Raw genomic sequence first — 21,624 nt, 5'->3', positions numbered from 1 at the left:
TGGACCCTCAATAGATCGACTCCGTAGGGCACTCGGGACGGAAGTTGGAACAGAACTGAGCGACTGCCACAAAGTTACGGAGCAGATGGCTTCCGAATGGTCCTTTTGATCTGTGACCGGTACTGCAACGTCAGAACTCCTGACTCGCACGGTTTGGTTCTCTTGGAAGTGCGGACTCGAAATTGTCCACTTCCGCGCACTCAGAGCCAGTGGCAAAAAGTTAAATCACCCTTTCCGCCTCCAACGATGTAACTCAACATGCATGTCAATGGCTAAAGACAAAATGCTTGTTATTGGACAATCGATGGCAAGGCCTTGATGTTACCATTTGCATTAGTAGCGATTGTGTTTCCTGCCGGCGTGAACATCATTAAGACCAGAAGCTTTCTTTCTCTTTAGCTATTAGCGAATGGTCATGTATTCATTGAACATCCTCTGCAATATTTTCACAAAGAGTTGAAATGTCATCCAATGTAGTCGGGTGAAGGTCAGGAAGCGTGTCATACTGAGGTAAAAGCGGCATAGGTGCAGTAGGACTGTCGAACATCCAGTACTCCGAACTGTAGTATCTCGTGTCGAATTCGTGAGAGAAAAGGTAGTTCCCGGTAGACACCTCTTTCAGAAAAACGTCCCTCAATTCGAATGGCCATACAAATTGAATTCTCTTCGTGAACTCCGCTGCACAACTCTCCGATGCGTAATCGATGCCGCTCAGAATCCAGTAATCGCGAAACTGCGGGCTACCTTGTATGAGTACACACATACCTTTGGATGGCATGGGTTCGAGTGTTCACTTACAGAGGTAAGAAGTCAAGAAATGGTGCATGTGGAATGGTACATTGTATGTGACTATCTCGGAGATTAGCAAGATACACAAAGGTGGTTGGAAGGGTTAATTACCCAGCACGCATGTAGTCGGGGATAGAGAATTGAGGAAAGCCCATCTTTCCCTATATACATGGGTTAGCAGTCAGAACCTAGCTCTGCTTCAGGTGGGAGTAAGCACAAGCAGCATATATCTCATTACTCGTAACAAAGCAATGCGTGTGACAGAATCACATCTGTAATATAGGCCCTGGTCAACAGCTTGAAGCAGCTTCCAGGCCGGGTCAAATGGATATCTGTCCTCTGCAGCATCCCATCCATCCACAACGGCACGAATACAGATATCGTCATCCGTTTTGGGTGAGGCATTGAGTAGTGCGTGGTCATTCGAGTATGCCTGTATCAAACTAAAGGCGCTCCCAAGCACTAGAAGAAAGTTCCGTTCGCGATCGCTGCATTCAAAGTCAATTCCAAAGAAGTTGTCGGGATGTAGATTTGTCCGAGAGATAGTAGTAATTCTTGGAACACTCCTAGTCGCATCCTCAAGATCTTCCAGCTCGCTATGTGGTGATTGCTTTTGCTGGTTGTTTTGTGACTTGCTATCCTCGGCAGCAGGCTCTTCGGTCTGACTGAGATCTTGATTTACGGCGCTATTGGCAAGTCGTGCTATCTTCTTCAATGTCCCTTGTAGGTCCGTTAACAGCTTGTGATGTTTTGTATAGTTCTCTTTCAGTGTCGCCGATTCCTGTTGGCCAGACAGAACTTGTACCGTTTTCTCCAAGTGTTGAATGTAGTCTTTAGTTCGAGCACGGTTGATTCGTTGCGCTTCGCGGTCGGCCGCTCTCTTCCGTTCCTTGGTTGAAGCTTTCATTGTTTCTGTTTTCTTGTGTATAGCTTAATGTAGTAGAACATCCGACTAACAGAATGCGACGACCGATCCTAGTACATCTTCACCTCCGTTGTTAATAGCTAGATTGGAGGTCGTGGAGTGGCGACGGCAAATACCAGGCCAAAGTTGTGGGGAAAGGCGGTGAGGGCACAGGGCTTCTAAAGTTAAGGAGGTCTGCTATAAAGTAAATAGGGTCTGAGAACCCATAGGAGGATGGACGAAGTTGTCTCTGTATGCGACAGGATCACTGTTCCCCAATTATGTTCTGAATATTTCATCCCAGTGCTAGCCCGGTGATGGATATGGCCGTCTATGCAGAGGGCTGATAACAACATTTATTCTCCGATGCTAGTTCCGCGCTGGGATAACAGGCAGCAAAATCCAGCTACTATCCCTACCCACCTCTACGTGATTCAGGCCTGCAAGCTTGCTTGGGGCGCGGTCCTCTGGATGCTGATGCGAAAACAAGCCCACACCCTGCGTGTCGTGACCCGCAATCTCCAGTACGAGTGATTCTCCGGCTTCCAGTACCGTGTTTGTCGGCCACATTTCCACGTCAACTGCATACTTATCATCCTCTACCACCGGCAGCACATCAGCACGGGAGTAGCTGCGATATGGCAGGTAAGGGCGGTGCAAAGGATGTGTCTCGTCCACCTTGCGGTGTGAAACACGCAGCCACCCCTTGACAACGGGAGCCGGATCGCCGACGGTCCCTGTGTAGAACACTTCGTTTCCCTCCTTATCCAGCTTGCGCAGGGTGGCGAAGATATCTATATCAGAAGGGGGTGCATTGTCAGGGTTTTGTCGAGAGGCGGAAATGGTTAAGTGCACAACGATATGCCCCGTAATCTCAATGGGAGAACTGGGCGTATAATGGAATTGGATAGGGTCCCTGTACAGAAGTTAGGATACGAAAGTGATGTAGTTAGGAGAGAAATCACCTACCCATGGAGCGCATCGTAGGTGCATGTGTCCGTCGTCTGGGCGGCTACGGTATATAGAGTACGCTTCGGCGTAAGGAAAAACTTGGTATACTGGGTGTCGGGGATAGGCCAATCCGCCTCGGGGCGACCCGGCTGATCCAACTCATTCCTGAGATGGCAATCCTTGTTCCGCAGAGTGAGATAGACCCGGGGCTGATTGGTTTTCCAGCCCGCATGGTCGTCATCTCTCAAGAAGCAATCCAGAAACGACCGTTGCAGCTCCGCCGATTGCTCCCAGTAGAAGGGTAAGTCATGTCGGCCGACGACGAAGCGTAGAGACTTGTATCGAGAAGACGCTCGCATCCATCCGACCACATTACCACGCAAGTGCAGCAAAATACCACCCTAGCCCTATATATTAGCACACACTCGTATTTATAGCAGGTCTCGTGGCTGGCTTACCCAGTTGGCCACACTGAGAAGGGGGACTTCGACATCCTCAACAGCAAACACTCGAGACTTGTTTTGCTCATCGTCCGCGAACGGATACTGGACGGTGTTGTCGGTCAAGCCAGCCAGGTTTTGGGCCCGGGTCTCCGAATCCAGGTCCCCTTCGAGAGTTGGATCACCCCAGCGACCGGGGGTGCCATATTGGTTGGTTAGTACTTGGCGAGACCACCATATCCCTGTGCGATCCCAAACAGCCGGCGCAGTCAGTATCGGGGAAATCGTGACATACCAAAGGGGGTGCTGACCGACCTATAAATTGGTCCGCGAGGATGCCACCATGACGAACAGCCTCTCGGTTATAGTCACTGAAGCCCTCCCAAGGAACGATCGCGGCGAGCCCCTTGGGTCTGCGAGCTGCCACGCTCCACTGCGTAGCGGCGTAGTAGCTGACCCCCAGCAGGCCGACCTTGCCGGTCGACCATTCCTGCTCAGCAGCCCACTCGATCACGTCAAAGAAGGTCTCACTGGTTCCACGGGACAGGACGTCTAAGTGCCCTGGACTTTGCCCAGTTCCTCTCTCGTCTACTCTCAAGACGATGTAGCCCCGTTGAGTCCAGTACCCTGGGTCGGGGGTTTCCCATGCTGAATGGGCGGACTTGTGCTGTGGGTTCACCTCATCAAAGCTACTCCGATTGAAGACAGAATACGGAACATCTTTGCCATCTGAATTTATGTTAGTGGTGCACTAGATCATTTGCTAGCAGCTATACGAACAGGGACCATAGGTAGCGATCACCGGGTAGGTTTGCGAGCCGAATGGGGCGGCGTCTTTGGGGAGAAAGACGTTGGCGCGGAGGACTCCTTTGCCAGAGGTTTTCAAGGGAATGTCGACATTCTTCATGAAGACATAGGAATATGTCTCACGGTCGGTCTGTAGAAACTGGTTGAGGGTCATCTCGGATGATATACTCTTGTGCTCAATAGTCAGGGGACGAGGAGATAGAGTCGGCGAGAAAAGTCCACCATCTCAGGAACGAATCCCCGAATATATAGTAAATGAGCGAAAGACCGACCGTGGGAAGGCGGGGGAGAGACTAGCCTCGGTTATAATCTACTCCATCTTGCGTCCGACCTTGCATCCAATTCATATGGAAGGACACTATCCATCCCCTTGAAAGAGACGCAAACTCAAATTGCGTGCTCCGGTGATCTCCAGTTCCCTGTATGTGATCGATGCATGAATAGCTAGAAAAGAAATATGTGATATATAGCAATACAGCACTGTAAATATAGGGCGAGCCATTCTTATACCCAAAGATGTATTATGATTTTCCAAGAGATACAGGTAGTATGGACGTATGATGTAAAATCATATACTATCCTTTTAATAGCTATGTTTCAAATCATATGCGAAATCTTGCCTTCATTTTACCAATGACTTCATACTTTCTAGGGTAAAAATCCCAACCCAATGAGCCTTAAAATGCACCTGCAGATCGCAAAACCATCAGGAAGTACAGTGAATATCTCTATCAAAGACCTGGCAATCTCATGATCGCAGATCATCGGAACGCCCTATAGATACGGGGTTCGGGGCTTACAGCTCGGCGTTCGGAAGCAGAAGTCTAACATTGCGTGGGCGGCCATCACGGAGGTCGGGGAACCAGATGTCCGATGGGTTTCAAACGGTTGCTTCTTGTTCGTGACCGGCGTTGCGAAGCCGAAACTCCTGCCTGCATGGAAGAGGATTCGGCCTTCGGTGTCGGCCATTCCGTGCACTCATCGGCAGTTTCTGGCGCCTTTGCTCGCGATTCTATCAGCGAGACGTGCTATCTGAAACTAGTATTCTTTGAATTCCCTAATGTTTTTAATGATCTTCAATTTTGCTTCTTCGGGTTGTTCAGGATCGTTGAATGTTATCCTTGGTATTTGGGCTTCGCAGTCAGCTAACTCTTTTTTCTCCTGAAGGGAAACTTTTCAAACTGTGTCTCTTATTAGTTCACTTATGTACATTTATAGTGTAGCGTAAGATAGAGCAAACGCTGATACACGACTCTAGTATCTGGAGATCTTGGTTATCGATAACAATGCGGAGTGACAGCGGCAATAAAATGTGGGGGAAAGCGGTGAGGGCGTAGCTCTGAAATTTATCAGAATGACTTTGTAATAATTAACTTGATCTTGCGTGATGTTTGTTCAGCGAGTCTGTAATTTCTAATGTGTGACTCAGTAGAGGCGATTAGCAGATCAGTGATGGAGTAAACCATTGCCCTGAAAATACTACCTTGCAATGTTTAGTCTCCGCTCTGTATACAGCCCACCGATCCGCCGTTAGTCACATCAAAGACTAAGATCACTTCTCCAACACACGCAATCTCAGCCCAACATCTTAGTGACAAAACTAGAGCAATTACGGACTAGTTAGCTTCATCAAACACCAGCTTAATCTGACATGCATCTCTTTCCCTTTACCACTACCAATTCATACCTAACAACCCACCAGTAGCTAATCAACTAAACAACTACCATCCACACCCAACATGACTCACTCCACCACCACCATATCATCCCTCCTCTCCTCCCACCCCCTAGACCTCACCCCCTACGAAACCCTCTACAAACACTTCCACGCGCACCCCGAACTCTCTAGACAAGAGAAACAGACCTCAGAAAAACTCGCCGCGCATCTCACCCAACTCGGTGTCTTCGACATCCACACCCACATCGGCGGGTACGGTCTCGCCGGCGTCTTCCGCAATGTCACGGACGAATCCAAAAACAACCAAACCGTCCTGCTCCGCGCAGACATGGACGCCCTCCCCGTCAAGGAACTAACCAACCTGCCCTACGCCAGCACCATCACCATGCGCGACACAGACGGCAACGACCGACCCGTCATGCACGCCTGCGGACACGACATGCACATCACCTGTCTCCTCGCGGCAGCCGAAACCCTCGTCAAACTGCGGCATGCATGGAGCGGGACGCTCATCGTGCTATTCCAGCCGGACGAAGAGCGCGGGGGCGGCGCACAAGCCATGGTCGACGACGGGCTTTACTCGCGCATCCCCGTGCCGGACGTAGTTCTTGGCCAACATGTCATGCGCATGCGGGCGGGGAGTGTCGCGTCCCGCGAGGGGGCGATTATGGCGGCGGCGGATAGTATGAAGATTACGGTGTTTGGGAGGGGTGGACATGGGTCGCAGCCGCATCAGACGGTGGATCCGGTGTTGCTTGCGGCGCATATTGTGGTGAGGTTGCAGAGTATCGTGAGTCGGGAGATTAATCCGGCGGATTTGGCGGTGTTGACGGTGGGGAGTTTGCAGGCGGGTCAGACGGAGAATATTATTGCGGATCGGGCGGAGATTGGGGTGGATTTTAGGTCTGTGAGGTTGGAGGTTAGGGAGCAGATTATTGAGGGCATTAAGAGGATTGTGCAGGCCGAGTGTCTGGCTAGTGGTTCGCCGGTGTCGCCGGTGTTTACCCCGACGAGGAGGTTTCCGCCTACGGTTAATGATGGGGATGTGGCTAGGAGGGTTGCGGAGACGTTTGCGGGGCATTTTAAGGATTTTGATCCTGATGTGGCCAGGACTAATATCGCCGAGGACTTTAGTACCCTTGCTACTTGTCGGGGTATTCCGAGCTGTTTTTGGTTGCTTGGGGGTGTGGATCAGGAGGTTTGGGATAGGGCTGAGAGGGAGGGCAAGGTTGAGGAAATTCCGGGGAATCATTCGGCCCTGTTTGCGCCGGTGGTGCAGCCGACGTTGAGGACGGGTGTGGATGCGTTGTGTTTGGCTGCGTTGACGTTTTTGAGGAAGTGATCTGCTGCATTGGTGTAGATGGGGTGGTTACCACGGTTATAGAGGATAGATGAAACTATCGACTTAGTAGGCGGATAGAGTCTAATTGCTCTGTAGAAAGGGAGGGGATCTCTTCCTGGAGAGGATAGTAGACAAAATGAGTCATTCAAGCAGAAGCAAGTGTTCAAATTCTCAAAGGGGGGCCATGATCTTGGAGTATATGTATATTATGGGTACATTATAGTAAATATCATTAGTATATGTAAGTCCATCACTATCCCGTTCCTAAACCCAATCACTATGGCAGCTTCACAAATCCTCAAAAAACCTATTAACCGTCTCCCCTAGTTGTTTCGACCTCTCCCGAATGCGGCTCTCATCCATAACGCCCTCTTCGCTAACAAACGCATCGACCATATACAACGGCACCCATTCAAAGTAGGTATTCTTCACCTCGACCGTCGACGACCCCTCTGCATCAGCCTCCTTCATGCCATCTTCGAGCACCCGCACTGCTTTGACGCCGTCGTTGCGCCAGGCACTGATGACCTCCATCGGATCGTTGTCTTCATGATGATCATCATCAATCATGCTCCCGACACAGTTAATCTTCTCGAGGTCGCTGAGAACAGCGATCTGGGCATTAGGACTAACGTGTTTTGTGCAAAGAACGGCTGGTAATGAGCCAGTCTTGTTGCTCACTCCTTTTGTGCTGGATATGCGGTCGGCACCGAGGAGTAACAAATCCACGTCGGCGGCAGCCAAAGCGGCAGATGCGTCTGTGTATATTTTCACTTTCAGTTCTTTACCGGGGGTGTCGAGGAACCGTGACTTGAAGTTGCTGACGATGGATGAGCCTATACTAGTGCCTTCGAATAGTGGCCGCGACTCGAGAATGCGAAGTTCCAGCTTTCGGATGTCCAGCGATGCATACGCCTCCAAGATGCTGTCACGGATAGTCGAGCTAGCCGAAACAGTCAAGATGGTAAGTTTATCCAGCGCTTCCCCGTGATGCAGGAACTTGAATCGAATGTAATTTGCAAAGGCATCCTTCACTTGCGTTTGACGACTCTTCCGACACTTGAGATGATGATCGAGCACATTCAGGACCCGCTCCAATGTATGCTGCGGGTTTGTCTGCTCGTCCACGAGTATGTCCTTTATCTCGTCCAAAACGGCAATTAGAGCATTCATCGTCGATGCGCCCATACTTTCTCGGCCATTCTTGATAATATGCCACGCTGCCATGCGAACAGTCTTCCACCATTCCTCACTATTGATCTCATCTTGCGTCTGAACAATGAAATCCCGGAAGGCCACCAGCGCGATAGCAGTCAATTCCTGTGCTCCGCTCTCGTGGTCGCTTCGTAGACGCTCTAGACCAAGTGAAAGGGTCTTGGCTGCGCGCTCGCTCAATTCTCCTTCAAACCAGACTCGTCGCAGGGAGTCTTTTAGACGCGGGACAATCTCCAAGTCTTCTCTGTCCAGCACCGATTGTGGATCGTACCATTCCCATCCTTCGTGTTCCCAGTCTATCTTGATAGCGCCTTCGCCTTTTCCTCCTTCGGATGGGTCTTTCAGCTTGAAAGCAAAAGGATGAACAGTCCATTCGCGATTGACAGATCGATCTCCAAAGGTGAACGGCTTCCCAGTGCGCCAGTGTATGAGCGAAGATTGGTCGAGGGAGGTTTCTTCGGCCAATTCGCGCCACGCTGCTTCGAGAGGAAATTTGTCGCTGCGACTTATGCTGCCAGATATCGGAGCAAGATGGTGGCTGTGTTGCGACAATTAGCGAAAACTGCAGCAATAAATCAAAGTATGGGGCAAACGAACCTGTACGTCCGCACCTTATCACTGCGCTTGAAGAGCGCAACAACCGGTCTCTCAGACGGACCCTTGGGAAACTTGAAAATAAATGAAGAAACGACAGCGCGCTTCTCAAGTTGCGACTCGTGAGGCTGTTCCTTGTGCGACATTTTGAATGTGGCGGATAAACTACGCCGGTTGATGCTACTATGTACGCTGCGGCGGCATGTAAAAAGAGGAGCGAAAGAATAAGCCTTTCGGCTGATCAGCATACGCGCGGGGCGATCGCCGTTTCTTGTCAGATAAAAAGGAATGAATAGAAGAGGCGACAGTCGGGGAATATTAAAAGATGCGAAGACATCAGCTGATCGGGTAGCTGCCGAAAGAAATGAGGGGATTCATTCGGTCATGATCACATCACGCTATCGCTGCAGACAACCATCAAATGAATCTTACGACGGTTATCGAGGGCTGATATAGCTTTTGTGCCATGGTCAGTAACCTGCTCTTATATTTGATTCATTATTATTTCGTATCTTCGATAAAGAATAAATAAATCCACCCAGTTGCTGAAGATAACATGTCCGCGCCGATCATGAGTATCTTTCTCCGCCGGGGTAGTAGTACAGCAGTGACGTCAACATTCGTCAGGCGCATCGCTGTATACAACAAGCCCAGAATTCTCAGTTATAATAAGCCCAGCAATAACATTTACTCAGTTACTGCACAGAAACCACCAAACGGAACCAGAATTGCTCGTTATCATCAATCTCATCACCATCTATCCAAAATGCAATCCTACCCCGGCTCCTGCTTCTGTCATAAAATCACCTATAACCTTAACCTCTCATCTCCGGACGATGCCCGCACGTCCCTCTGCCATTGTCGCAGCTGCAAGGTTAGCCTAGCCAAATAGCTCCACGGTTATGATCTGCGATCTATAAATAATTGCCGTCCACAAGGTGTTCACTTGACTAACAAATACCCCGGATTATAGAAAGCTTTCGGAACGAACTACGGTCTAACCGCCAAGGTCCCCAAGGATGCTCTTCAGATCACATCTGGCACGCTGAAGGAGTATGTGGGTGATAATGGGTCTGGGAGTATGATCCATCGGGAGTTTTGTGGGGATTGTGGGAGTTATATTTGCGAGTATGGGGTAGGTTCTGTCTCTTTGAGGGTGTTGGCGGGTAGTGAGTGCAGCAAGAGGTTGGCTAATGGGTGGTGTGTAGGATGCGGTCAAGAATGACTTCCGGTATATTTGTGTAGGGACATTGGATGATCCGGAGGTGTTGCCGCCTAAGGGGGAGTTCTTCTGTCAGAGTAGGGTTCGTTGGATGCCTGAGATTCCGGGTGAGTAATTACTACTACTCTGTCTCGTTCCCTTGGTGATTGTTAACTAATTCGGCTCATAGATGTTTTCCACAAAAGCAAGATCAAGGAGTGATGGGTTTGCTCTGGTATTTTCCCGAATTTAGCTTCCTTTCAGGTTGAAGCTGTCTTATTATGAGCACTCTGTACCCTAGATATGTACACTAGATAATATCTTATGCGATTTCCGTCACACTTTTAACCACCATATCAGGCCGTATCAGTTTCCCCTGAATATGCAGCGCATTCAAGTAGTCATTGCTGTCAACACGACGGAAGCCATCTTCCAATGTCTTTTCAATCCCCGCACTGACATGTCGTCGGGCTACTCTTCCCCTGGCTTCCTGCAAGTCTGCGTCGACAAATATGCGATAGTCCACCAATTGCGACACATCACGCCAGTGATCTTCGTTTAACAGGAGATAATTGCCTTCGATGATAATAATGGAGGCATCGCTTGTGATAGCCATGCCGTTCTCAACGGGGTCTTTCGCCTCGTGGTCAAATGACGGTGCATATATCACAGCAGCGTCAGATGATGAGTCTCCTTCTGAGGAAAACGGGGTAGAGTCTGCCCAATGTCGTAGCTGTTGAACAAACGTAACGAAACGCACTGCGTCAAAGGTCCATGGTGCACCACGTCGGATGTATGCCTCTTCACGGTTAGGAAGAACGTCCAATGCCGCCCGCGACAAGTGGAAGCCGTCCATAGAAATGAGTGCTATTTTATTTGGTTGTGACTCGGCTCGGAGTTGTTGAGCGACAGCTGAAGCTGTGGTTGTCTTGCCAGAGCCTGGTATTCCAGCTATAGCAACGAGAAGTCGCTTCTTGTCATTCTTGCGAGCTTCTTGTTGGATTGCGTCCGCAATCCGAATGTATTCTGCTTCCATCTGTTCATGTGTCAGTCAGCTCGATGGTGAAGCGAACGGTAACGGCAACTAACCTTGAAGCGCCCTCGTGCACCCAGTTGTAAATAGAAGTCAAAAGTTTAGACTGCTCTTGTAGAGATTACTTCTCTAAATATGTACCACGGTACCTTGTGGCGGGGGAATCGGCTGACAGTGCTCCGACGACTGCTAGCAATGGCGCATGTTGAAACCAAGTATCCGAGGTAAGTCAAATCAGTGATCGCGGGGTGTGTCTTTTTTAGATTCGATTAGTACAATCTTAAACTTGCACAATCTCTTGTTTGATGTGGACGCAGTTGTTTTGGTCCGCGTTGGATATCCGCCGTGAAGAACGGTGGCAATTCGTGCATGTCCTGAATATGCTACTCTCCGTCCGGATACCGCATACGGAAATATACGATTTTGTGATCAGTCACCAGGAGTCCAAGTGTCACTCCCTTGAGCAACCTTCTGCTAGTCTTCCCCCGCATGTGGGGTGACTGGATAATAGAGCTATCTAAGGCACATGCCTATCTTATCGGCCGGAAATAAACTATCGTGACGATAAGAGAAGAGCTGTGTAGAAAGACCAAAGTAACTTCATTCACTCGTGATTCATTAAAAGTCAACTCGTCAACAGTCTGGGCGATGAATTTACGATCTCAACGTGGCGGGAACGCGACTTGTTTGACCGCTTCGGTGGTTTTGGCAGAGGTGCCACATAAAAGCACAGTATCTGCTGATCCAAGCAATGCGAGCAGCGCGGTCTCTGCTGGTCGCAAACAACACCCCATGTCTGGCATGCCTTGCAAGGATAATTATGCTCGTTTCCAGAGGACTGTTCCCGCAGTCCTGTGTCGCATTCTCCAGTGGCAGACAAACCACCCCTCGCTGTTCCAGCACATCCGTTCGTCTTTGTGGAGGCACCGTTTGTCGCTTTGGGGTGATTCGCGGGATCCGCAAGGGCATCGTGGGTCCCAGACCCGGCGATCATCCACACCGACCAAAACCAATGTGAAAAGCGCTTCAGAATGCAGTCTCCCCCCATATGGCTTTTCCTGGTAAGATCGTAGCTCACCGAACTTTCAGCCGGCTGTGCCATTGTGTTCGACATCGTGTCTAGTTGTGTCGTGTCTTCGTACCGCTAATCGACTGGCGAGTGTGGTCGGGCGGGGTGCTGGTCAGATCTTAGATCATTAGCGTCCGTAACTTCATGACGATGCCAGTTGAAAGCGCATACCTGAGACTGCCCTTTCTGGTGCACAGAGAACAGACGTTTATAGTCACTGTCACTGTGCTTAAACCATTCCTGTCGACCAACAGAGTTCTCTGCAAGTGTAGGGAGATCGCTCTGGTACTGCAAGAGAAGCGTACCCGCGCGACCTGCTAATGACGAAATCTTTCCATAGGTTGAAATGGTAGGGCAAGAAGAACGCGGAAGCGGGTTTCCAACTTCTGCAGAAGAATCCGCGTCTAACAAAAAAAGAAAGACAACATCACGAAGGGAGAAAGGATCCGAGCACCGTTATAAGAAAACCCCGCGCCCTCGGAATGCCAACACACGGTCCTCCAGGACACGGAGGCCCAGACTTGGAGTGACCCCTGTCACCGGGTCTCCATCACCCAAATTGCATGGATCGACATTACGTCACCTGAGTGGTGCCACGGTTCGTCGCTCTGATATGTGCAGTTCCCACTCAGCCGTGAAGGCATCCTGGTCATGGCGCCAATAATAGGTCTCGGCTATAGGGGAAGAATCCTGGCATAGTGCTTGCTTGATAGATTAGTCTGCGCTCTATGGATACACGATCGGAGTCCGAGCCAAGTTGATATTTAATGTCCACGTAAGTGTCGGAAGATAAGCAGAGAAATCCCTCGCGATTCGTCGCCTGACATGGTCGGTGATTAATTGAATTTTGTGTCATCCAGGTACCTCCTCTGAGTCAAGCGACTGACCGTCTGACATCCGCAGGGACAGCTGGGCTGATCTACTTCCCTTGCAGCCGGCTAGTCTGGTTTTATCCTAGTCCTCCAGCTCAAGAATAGCCATATGTCTAGGAGCAACGCCTTGTTGGAGCTGTTCATCTGCAGCCTTATCAGTTTCGCATAGATTTGTATGGCATGCAGGAAAATAGAAGAGCTAAATTCTGATCCGTGCCTGCTTCGGTCGCTACCTGATCTAGGCCTCAGACCGCCAGTAATTGGTAGTGATCTGGGCCGATGCCCAATGCAGCTTGCTCCAACGCATCACGGCCACACGTGTCACCGCATACTCATAAAGACCCTTCCCCTCGATGAAATGCGTGTCTTGAGCTGAGAGCACTTTGTTGTAATCCTATTTCGTCTCAATCAATCCAATGAAATCTCGAGCGAAAGGTAGTCGCTGATCGATATCAACCTGACTGTACTTGTTCATGATCTCTTCGCTACTCATCAGATATTGCTCGCGAAAATCACCCCACAGCTTGCTCTGCGGTCGGGGGTAGAACGGGTCATTGCGCCAAAAAGAAGTAACAGCCTGCTGGACCCCAGCATCGCTCATGGGCATATATCGACACAGATCGAAGTCCAGCATCCACATAGTATGCCGACCAAGAACATTGGTGATTGTGTTGGTGTTGGGCTCTTCTTCGTGAAAAGGGGGAGGAGCCAGAACAAATTCAATATCATTTCCATCCACCTCACCGAGCCAGTGTAGAGTTGCCAATGCCTCACCCATCATACGAGCATATCTCTGCATGTCTTCGGTCGGTATACTGATATCTTCCATCTGGTCTTCGTGTAATGGGTAGTTTCTCAGTGAGAATGCTGCAAACCTCGAGGGTCTGCTAACCTCGGTCCTCTGCGTCCGTCGTCTACCCAGGTATGGCCGTATCAGACAGTCTCTATTGGCGGCACTTGTCAGTATCTCTGTTTGTATCGCTGGGTTGCAGTATTTATTAACAACGAGTGTTCTGGTCTGCTTGGGAAATGGGGGAATGCGGTCTGAGACGATGGCATTGCAGGGTGAGTACTGCGATGGGAAGAGGGGGAGAATTTCTGTCCACCACTGATCGTTTGGAGAAATGAAGTGATGACACTGCGAGACCCGGACTTGGGGGAATGTTTGGTGGATACTGGATCTTCGTTTAATGTCTGTCAGTCGGGAAAAGCTCTGGAGGATCCGTTGATGCATAGCATAATCGTTAGCGAGAGACCTGTCTGGACCGCCATCTTCTCGCTTGACAGCTTGACCATCATCAGAGATGGCCCAGACTGTTCCACAGAATCCGGCGCCGATACAGTAATACTTCGATGCCATGAATGCTGATGGTGTATTACCTGATGTGAGATGACACGGAAAGAGGTACAGTGAGGTGAGTGTTTCTCCTTGTGGAAAAATTTGACGTCACATTGACCGCTCGAGTTTCCGTTCTCTGCCAAGGTTTGAAGCAAAAGATGGCTTTGAAGGGGTTTAGGAACTATATTGATTGATATGTTAGAAGGTGAATGCGTCTATTATTTGGCTCAAAGAAGGCATGAAAGCGGATCCTGGCTGAAACTATGCTCCCTTTCTCATATCAAGAAATACTGCAACATAATATATCAAGCCCGGGTGGTCTAGTGGTATGATTCTCGCTTAGGGATACAAACCCAAGCATATCTGCGAGAGGTCCCGCGTTCGATCCGCGGCTCGGGCCTTGAATCATTTCTTTTTGCTTTTTCCATTTTTGAATTGCTCTCTTTTCACAATTATTTTTACACTGAGTGTGTTAGTCGGGCCTTCAGTCGGTCGCATGGGGTGGCCTTTCATCAGTATATATGATCTGGATCGCATGCTTGGCCAGGCTAGCCCATTAGTCCATTAAGTATCGGTCATGTGCTACTGAAAGAGTGGTAAACAACACACTGCACTTCGGGCCCATCCGAATACAGTAGAGTAGCTATTGCTCCTGCAGCTATCGATCAGTTTCAATGAATCAACGGCTCCTCCCAATCTCAGAAGAAGCCCCTATTTCCTCCCCTGGCATCGGTACCAGGATATTAGGACGCCCCCAGAACACATCTGCCATGGTCTAAAATTAGGTTTGGCCGTACCTTATCAGGCCACCCGCCCCATGAATCCCTGTACTATCAACCAAGGACAATCATGTCAAATCAACCAACAGACTTCAATCGAGGCCCGATGACAAGACACAAAATTGAGCACGCTCCCCTGTAACCACTTGAAGGTTCACTGGTGATCCCATGACCTCACCTTTTTTGTCGTAAATATCGAAAGCTACCAGTCCACCCCGCGAATTGAGCCTAGGTTATGGATTATCGCTTGATGTCAAGACTTGATGGTTTGGAGGTTGCTTGCACGCTATTTAAGTTGCCTGTGATGGCGAACTTTTGCTGCTCTGTTATGGAGGGATGGAGATTGTAGCTAGTACCTGCGCTACGAGGTATTCTATCGAGAAACTACAAGACACTATCGAGGCTTTGCCTACTATCTACCTATCTATCGATCGATCGATAGTCTCCATAAGGAGGCACATCCATCGCCATGTCCACCCCTTCTGAGAAGAATACTATGGGCATCGCGGTTGAAGAAGTCAGAAAGCCTGAACCTGAGCTTGGGAGTCAAAATCACAGTTCTCCCAGTCTGGAGGATCTCATCGAGGAGGTCCCTCCTGTGGAGGACTCGCCGAGTTTGATTGAGACGATTGGGTATTTGCTTTCTATTCAAGATGGCTGTACGAGATCTCTTGGTTGTAATGATGGGGGAGGAGCAAAAGATGGCTAATTGGTATCACAGATGGACCGCCGGATTCAACATGGGATGTGGAGGATTTTGATTAAATTGGTGTTTGATGTTTTAAGGGTTATGTTAAAAGCCCAGGATGATATTTTGGGTGGCTCCAGATTAGCTATTACCCCGGATTGGCGTTTGGTGCTGGATAATGGTTCTTCTTCTTCTCCATACATCGGACGAATAAAATTGTACGCTACAGAAAGACCTATTCTCTTTCCGAATATGTCAAGAGATAGTTCATGAAGATCTTGATAAATTAGCCCCTTTGCTTTGGCTTTATCTACTGTCCAATGTCCAGTTCTATTGGGATAAACAGGCTTTAGCTTTCATTGATGTCAGATCGGATTGCCATAGTTGGTGGCAACCAGTCACAAATGTCAAAGGTATAAATCTTGACGGTCTGCAGACTTGGTTGTAGTCAGCCACTATTGTTACTCTATCCTGTTCAAAGACTTCCTTACCTCGGCATTAGACAGTATCATAGTACTAGAACAAAGCGCACAATGTCCGAACACGAGACTCAAGTCCCTACACCGGCGTTCAGCCAGCCAACCCACAAACACAGGGAGTCCTTGATTGATATGCTACACCTCAATAATGTGACATCACATATCGTTAATGCGGTTGGAAATATGACTGAGGCGGAAAGTGATCCGGATGCAATTGACCGTATGCTGTCCTCCCGCACATGTGGTGTCTCGTGGTTAGGCTAACCTACTCTGCAGATGATGATCATGTATTAGTATTCGATAACCCCTTCAAGGGGGCTATGGATGGAGATGATGGCGATGATCTTTAGTTGTGTTTTACCATTGATAGTACTTTATATGTTAAGAAAGGTTGGTTATTTAGGATGAGATGGCTGGGTGCAGTGCCTGGGCACGTGATCTTTATATACCACATCTTGCAAGCAATTACGAGGTCTTGGTAGTTGGAGAAATAACTAGATATATCAGCCACTCAATATTATTCAACGTTGTCCATGTCATGCCTCGTCCTTCCATGTGTTGGTGATGAACTCCCTCATCTTGATGGGCTTGATATCGGGAAACAATGCATTCATACGCTCCTGCGGTAGATCAAAAGCACCGGCGATAGTGAGTCGGCTCACCAGAACGGTCATTTCCCGGGCCTCTTCCTCAGAAAGCCCAGTAAGAAACGGTGGTACGGTGACCTGACCTACTTTGACGTTCTCAGCACTGTCGTAAACAACATGGAATTTTTTGCCTGGTCATGTTAGTCAGATCCCTTCTTGGGTGTCTGAAGCACATACCTCGAGCCTCCTCGGCAAGCTTGAGGAGCTCGTTGTAGGTAATATCATCTCCCGCAAAAATGCTAAATTCAGGCCACTCCTCGAGGTCTAGTAACTTCACGATATATGCTGCTAAGTCGTATGAATATGTCACGCTCATTTTGTCATTACCATCGCCAGGAATACCGGCCCAGCAGTTGGCTACATCGATCCCGATAACGTGTTGATGAATGTTGGTTCGCACTCGAGGCATTCCCCAGTAGTCCATGAGGACACCGGGGCAGATCCGAGTATACTGCAGCTTGGTTTTCTTCAGCAATTCAGCTGCATCAAGCCAGTACTTAATGCTGGGATCGTGAGGTAGGAGACTGTTTCGTTAGCAAAGTTGCCATTAGTTCTAAGCAGGGTAAACATACTCCTCGGTTTGGATAAATGAATATTCGCTGGGGACAAATCTCTTGGTTACACTGGATTTCTCGGCAGCCTGGACAAGGTTCATCTGAGATTGGGCGGCTTCGTCGGTGTAGATTCCGATGGCGGAGATGATGGTGTGAATCGCATGCTTCTCCAGCGTTTCGACGATAGAATCAATGTCATTATAGTTGATTTGGATTTGCTGCGTCTGTCTGAGAACGGGATCTTCTTTGGGACTCTACGTTTCATGAGTTAGTGCGCGCGAGGCATCGTCTTTAGAGGTCATACATTTTGGGTCAAGACAATGACCCGATACTTGGGCTCCTGCACCAATGCCTCGACAATAGTTTTTCCTATGCCGCCGGTTCCACCGGCCACAGCAATCGTGCTCATCTTAGTATATTTATTTGTATATTGCGAGGTGTCTTGGTGGGAAAGATGGGTGTTGGGCGCCGAATGCGTTGGCTGGATTGGGGTGTGGTAGAATCGGACCCTGCTGGTTGCTGACCCCACATGATGAGTTGGTGGGTCCTGCTTTTCCACATCCATGGATGATGCTGTTGACACTTGACATTGATACTGAATTAGCAAGCAGATAGTACAGCCGGCAGTGCTCGGTTCGCTGAAACAGTAGTATATTCCATTATTTCTACTTGCAGATTCTCAAGGGAACCAATAGAGTTTTGTGCGACCTAAAGATAGTGAGTGTTGGGGCTGTCAATAGGTTCATCAGTGTTGAAGTGGCGAATGGGGTATCACGATGTGTTACAATACTAGCGCCTTGCAGGCGACATCATCTTTCTTTCTGTGTGACATGTGCTACTGATTCTCATGTGCTATCACAGCATTAAAAAAGTAGTAGTACCTGACAATAAGATGGCATGGGCTTCAATCCTCGCGTGAGGCATCTGCGGCACGGTGCATCGAAATATATATCCGACGACTCAAAGATCGCCTAATTAAGTAAGCAGCAACATCAATAAATAGGAAATGCAACACTAGCGCACAGAAACCAGACATTAGCTAAACAAATACATCCAAGAACACGCGTAGCCCAATAGTGGTAACTGCCAAAGAGGGACAAAGCAGCAGAGAGATGTGATGAATTTAGGCACTCCGTAAGCGGATTTGAAGGAACACGCAGGATTATATAGCCAAAATATGCAGAATCTCTTCAACAATCCTCGATGGTCTAACGGTCATGATTTCCGCTTGTCAATCCCAGTCGGGAACAAGCGCGGGAGACCTGGGTTCGACTCCCAGTCGGGGAGAACTTCTTTTTTGTTCTCCGCTCATACGCCAGCATTTTTTTTTTGGGTTACGAGTGAGTCACACCTGCGTATATCCAACCCTGTCATACACCCCTTACTATGTGCACTATCATGCGTTCATCGGCAAGCCTCACGAGGATGGCTTGAGATGGCACAGCATTCTTTAGCCGGCGAGGGGCAATTCTGTGACACACCGGGGAAACAAAGGCCCGGGGCCAGACATGCCCGGGGAAGCCGCTTTGCTTAGCCCCGGACTTAATGAGTCAAGCACCGATCGCGTCATTTAAATTCTTCTGCAGTTCTTATCGCTTGTAGCAGGAGCAGGACAGTACAACAGCAATTGCAATCAATCATCATGAAGAGAGAAGACATTACCTACCTGGGTGCTGGTCCTGCCAGTCTCCCCACTGATGTTCTTGCCACAGCTGCTCAGGCGCTGCAGAACTACCAAGACACTGGACTGTGAGGGGCACTGATCTGTGCGATCTTATCTGCGACCGTATCTGACCTGCTCTTCTAGTGGTGTCGCAGAACACAGCCATCGCAGCGAAATTGCGACGAATATTCTGAACGGCGCCAAGGCTGATCTTGCCAACTTCCTGGATATCCCTGACACCTACGAGATCCTCTTCCTGCAAGGTACATCGCTGTCTCCATTTCTCTTCGCAATCGCAAGTCGCTAATGGATTGAAGGTGGTGGATCCGGCCAATTCGATGCGACCGTTTACAACCTCGTCTCGATCTGGGCTGAGAAGCAGAGACAGCAGATCATCAAGGAGAAGGCCGGTATTAGCGAGGAGGATGTCATTAGCGAGCTGCGCAAGAAGGTCGAGTCGGAACTGAAGCTGGATTACCTGGTCACTGGATCGTATGGTCACCCAAGCCCATAGCGATCGATCAACATATACTAAATGGCCCCACAGATGGTCGCTGAAGGCCAGCCAGGAAGCTGTTCGCCTTCTTGGCTCTGAGTATGTCAACATCGTCAGCGACTCCAGGACCGTCAACGACGGCAAGTTTGGAAAGATCGCAGACGAGTCGACCTGGAAGCTGAGCCGCAAGGCTGCCTTGGTCTACAAGTGCGAGAACGAGGTGCGTATAGGTTCTCAGTCATGAGGTTCTTGCTAACGCGTCTTATGTAGACTGTTGATGGCGTTGAATTCCCCAGCTTCCCCAAGGTTCTGGAGCCCAAGGGTACTGACGAGGACCCTATTGTCGTTGGAGACTTCTCTTCAACTATCCTGTCTAGACGTATTCCCGTCCAGGTATGTACCAGAACCCTGCTACACCAACTGATTCGATGCTAACCTTACACCAGAACTACTCGATCATCTTCTTTGGAGCGTAAGGCTTGTTATTCCCGTGATAGAATTCTCACTGACCCCTTAAAGTCAGAAGAACTTGGGTGTTGCTGGAATCACGGGCGTGATCATCAAGAAGGACCTCTTGCCCCCTGTTTCTTCCCCTTGCTCTCCTGCCATCCTGCGCAAGCTCGGCTTGCCGATTGCGCCCACCATCCTCGACTACTCTGTTGCCGCTAAGAACAACAGCTTGTACAACACTCTCCCCATCTTCGAGTGAGTGATCCACCAAGCTTACAAGGTCGGTTCCGCTGACAGCATTTAGTGTCTACATTGCAGGCCAGGTTCTGAAGAAGCTGCTTGCCGAATTCCCCGACAAGGTGGATGGACAACAGGCTGTGGCCGACAGAAAGGCTAAGCTCATCTATGAGACGCTTGACGCCTACCCCGAGGTATACAAGGTCGTCCCCGCTAAGGAGGTGCGTTCAAGAATGAACGCCTGCTTCCGTGTGATCAAGGTATGTCCCTCAACCCACCTTGCAATGTTTCGACGCGAGGGCTAACCTAGTTAGGGCGGCAACGTCGACGACGCCGAAAAGGCCTTCCTGAAGGGTGCTGTCGAGCGTGGCATCACTGGCCTGAAGGGCCACAGAAGCGTCGGAGGTAAGTGAGATGAAAAAGCTGTGGTTTGCAACCGTGACTGATTCAATGTAAAGGTATCCGTGCGTCGAACTACAACGCCATTCCCGAGTCGGGCATTGAGAAGCTTGCCGCATACTTGAAAGAGTATGCTACGGCATAAACGTAAGACAATCATTCAAAAGTAGAGTTTGTTTTTGGAAGAAAAGCACTGTTATCATTCAACCCTTCATGTGGTGCAGATTATAGACAGGGGTAACGCATATAGCTTGGACATAACATTTACCAGCGATAGGTTCAACCCATTCAGGATGGCTGGCCCAACAACCCACTTCATTGATGTAGTCAGTTCAATAGAGAATGTTCTGCATAGGAATACGCAACCATGGACACAGTGTGAGGAGGAGTGAAGTAGCACAAAAAGCGTATCAATGTAAAGCTATGGATTATGTGTTCTAGGATGCATGGTACCAGCTACCACATAATAACATGTCGAGGCTGACTACTCAGCTAGGAGTTCATGCTTCTGTGGCGTTCCATGCAGTAGATCTGCCAGCTGTAGCATTCACCCGCCCGACGACCCCGCCTACACTTACCCATGATTTTGACCATGCTTTAATTAATCCCCTGATTCAAGTTTCTAAGAAGGGACCGAAACATAGATCCTATTCAACGCAGCCCTTGCCATTCACAAAAAAACGTCGCACGTTAAAAAGCTCCACCTGCCTCGTCCGCCAGCTGGCATCAAGACTACCATTTAGAGTATCCCAAGCGAGATAGAATACAGATAGCAACGCTAGCGACCGTCATACAGATCCAGCAGCAACAGCGTACTCCCCTTGCAAGAGAAGAGGAAGAGAACGAAGAAGAAACTTGGCCTTCGGGATCCTTTTCTTTACATCTGCGGCTGACTAACAGAGACTCTTCAAGTTATACTGCCAACTCGTTAATGACTGGGGTGTGGGAGAAGAGGAGCTTCGAGAGGCATGGCAGCATATAATTGAAGGAATTCATTC

The 21,624-nt window shown here is 49.2% G+C and overlaps 12 protein-coding genes and 2 non-coding genes across 14 annotated transcripts; 7 read left to right on the top strand and 7 right to left on the bottom strand.

Annotated features, from left to right (window-relative positions):
- Positions 1-421: 421 nt before the first annotated feature.
- On the bottom strand, positions 422-1,696 carry BO88DRAFT_452475 (uncharacterized protein; the record flags this gene model as incomplete). Its single annotated transcript, XM_025710697.1, has 4 exons — positions 422-740; positions 799-849; positions 901-950; positions 1,028-1,696. The coding sequence occupies 4 exons, from the start codon at positions 1,694-1,696 to the stop codon at positions 422-424; spliced, it is 1,089 nt and encodes a 362-aa protein (XP_025564008.1).
- Positions 1,697-1,879: 183 nt separating this feature from the next.
- Positions 1,880-4,424, bottom strand: BO88DRAFT_258118 (X-Pro dipeptidyl-peptidase protein). Its single transcript, XM_025702262.1, has 5 exons — positions 3,865-4,424; positions 3,400-3,813; positions 3,103-3,326; positions 2,663-3,045; positions 1,880-2,609 (listed from the first exon to the last, which is right to left on the bottom strand). The coding sequence occupies exons 1-5, from the start codon at positions 4,043-4,045 to the stop codon at positions 2,063-2,065; spliced, it is 1,749 nt and encodes a 582-aa protein (XP_025564007.1). The 5' UTR covers positions 4,046-4,424; the 3' UTR covers positions 1,880-2,062.
- Positions 4,425-5,582: 1,158 nt separating this feature from the next.
- BO88DRAFT_403838 (M20 family metallopeptidase) lies at positions 5,583-7,071 on the top strand. Its single transcript, XM_025706461.1, has one exon. It carries the CDS (start codon positions 5,631-5,633, stop codon positions 6,909-6,911), a length of 1,281 nt encoding a protein of 426 aa, XP_025564006.1. The 5' UTR covers positions 5,583-5,630; the 3' UTR covers positions 6,912-7,071.
- Positions 7,072-7,110: 39 nt separating this feature from the next.
- Positions 7,111-9,252, bottom strand: BO88DRAFT_386007 (translation initiation factor eIF-2B subunit family protein). Its single transcript, XM_025704768.1, has 2 exons — positions 8,724-9,252; positions 7,111-8,664 (listed from the first exon to the last, which is right to left on the bottom strand). Exons 1-2 carry the CDS (start codon positions 8,966-8,968, stop codon positions 7,200-7,202), a joined length of 1,710 nt encoding a protein of 569 aa, XP_025564005.1. The 5' UTR covers positions 8,969-9,252; the 3' UTR covers positions 7,111-7,199.
- On the top strand, positions 9,185-10,259 carry BO88DRAFT_403836 (GFA family protein). The gene is made up of 4 exons (XM_025706460.1): positions 9,185-9,594; positions 9,694-9,855; positions 9,929-10,049; positions 10,112-10,259. Exons 1-4 carry the CDS (start codon positions 9,487-9,489, stop codon positions 10,141-10,143), a joined length of 423 nt encoding a protein of 140 aa, XP_025564004.1. The 5' UTR covers positions 9,185-9,486; the 3' UTR covers positions 10,144-10,259.
- On the bottom strand, positions 10,075-11,294 carry BO88DRAFT_257954 (phosphoribulokinase/uridine kinase family protein). The gene is made up of 2 exons (XM_025702260.1): positions 11,011-11,294; positions 10,075-10,957 (listed from the first exon to the last, which is right to left on the bottom strand). Exon 2 carries the CDS (start codon positions 10,955-10,957, stop codon positions 10,244-10,246), a length of 714 nt encoding a protein of 237 aa, XP_025564003.1. The 5' UTR covers positions 11,011-11,294; the 3' UTR covers positions 10,075-10,243.
- Positions 11,295-11,517: 223 nt separating this feature from the next.
- BO88DRAFT_257965 (uncharacterized protein) lies at positions 11,518-12,219 on the bottom strand. Its single transcript, XM_025702261.1, has one exon. The coding sequence runs from the start codon at positions 12,066-12,068 to the stop codon at positions 11,580-11,582; it is 489 nt and encodes a 162-aa protein (XP_025564002.1). The 5' UTR covers positions 12,069-12,219; the 3' UTR covers positions 11,518-11,579.
- Positions 12,220-13,280: 1,061 nt separating this feature from the next.
- Positions 13,281-14,525, bottom strand: BO88DRAFT_257950 (zinc finger protein). Its single transcript, XM_025702259.1, has one exon. The coding sequence runs from the start codon at positions 14,253-14,255 to the stop codon at positions 13,290-13,292; it is 966 nt and encodes a 321-aa protein (XP_025564001.1). The 5' UTR covers positions 14,256-14,525; the 3' UTR covers positions 13,281-13,289.
- An 18-nt stretch (positions 14,526-14,543) lies between these two features.
- BO88DRAFT_t117 lies at positions 14,544-14,634 on the top strand. Its single transcript has one exon. It is a non-coding gene; the product is annotated as a tRNA-Pro (tRNA).
- A 469-nt stretch (positions 14,635-15,103) lies between these two features.
- On the top strand, positions 15,104-15,778 carry BO88DRAFT_486993 (uncharacterized protein; the record flags this gene model as incomplete). Its single annotated transcript, XM_025712510.1, has 2 exons — positions 15,104-15,672; positions 15,735-15,778. The coding sequence occupies exons 1-2, from the start codon at positions 15,483-15,485 to the stop codon at positions 15,776-15,778; spliced, it is 234 nt and encodes a 77-aa protein (XP_025564000.1). The 5' UTR covers positions 15,104-15,482.
- Positions 15,779-16,234: 456 nt separating this feature from the next.
- Positions 16,235-16,530, top strand: BO88DRAFT_452467 (uncharacterized protein; the record flags this gene model as incomplete). The annotated part of the gene is made up of 2 exons (XM_025710696.1): positions 16,235-16,400; positions 16,457-16,530. 2 exons carry the CDS (start codon positions 16,235-16,237, stop codon positions 16,528-16,530), a joined length of 240 nt encoding a protein of 79 aa, XP_025563999.1.
- BO88DRAFT_403832 (uncharacterized protein) lies at positions 16,302-18,065 on the bottom strand. The gene is made up of 4 exons (XM_025706459.1): positions 17,686-18,065; positions 17,400-17,635; positions 17,005-17,351; positions 16,302-16,958 (listed from the first exon to the last, which is right to left on the bottom strand). The coding sequence occupies exons 1-4, from the start codon at positions 17,788-17,790 to the stop codon at positions 16,717-16,719; spliced, it is 930 nt and encodes a 309-aa protein (XP_025563998.1). The 5' UTR covers positions 17,791-18,065; the 3' UTR covers positions 16,302-16,716.
- Positions 18,066-18,578: 513 nt separating this feature from the next.
- Positions 18,579-18,668, top strand: BO88DRAFT_t118. The gene has a single exon. It is a non-coding gene; the product is annotated as a tRNA-Asp (tRNA).
- A 277-nt stretch (positions 18,669-18,945) lies between these two features.
- Positions 18,946-21,009, top strand: BO88DRAFT_403831 (O-phospho-L-serine:2-oxoglutarate transaminase). Its single transcript, XM_025706458.1, has 10 exons — positions 18,946-19,130; positions 19,189-19,307; positions 19,362-19,536; positions 19,592-19,760; positions 19,811-19,933; positions 19,987-20,012; positions 20,060-20,245; positions 20,295-20,487; positions 20,542-20,632; positions 20,686-21,009. Exons 1-10 carry the CDS (start codon positions 19,024-19,026, stop codon positions 20,769-20,771), a joined length of 1,275 nt encoding a protein of 424 aa, XP_025563997.1. The 5' UTR covers positions 18,946-19,023; the 3' UTR covers positions 20,772-21,009.
- The last annotated feature ends 615 nt before the right edge of the window (positions 21,010-21,624 follow it).

Source organism: Aspergillus vadensis (assembly GCF_003184925.1).
Source record: "Aspergillus vadensis CBS 113365 unplaced genomic scaffold BO88scaffold_8, whole genome shotgun sequence".
Classification (NCBI taxonomy): Eukaryota; Fungi; Ascomycota; class Eurotiomycetes; order Eurotiales; family Aspergillaceae; genus Aspergillus; species Aspergillus vadensis.
The sequence above is the reverse complement of the archived record's forward strand: the minus strand, read 5'-3'. Positions and strand labels throughout refer to the sequence as shown.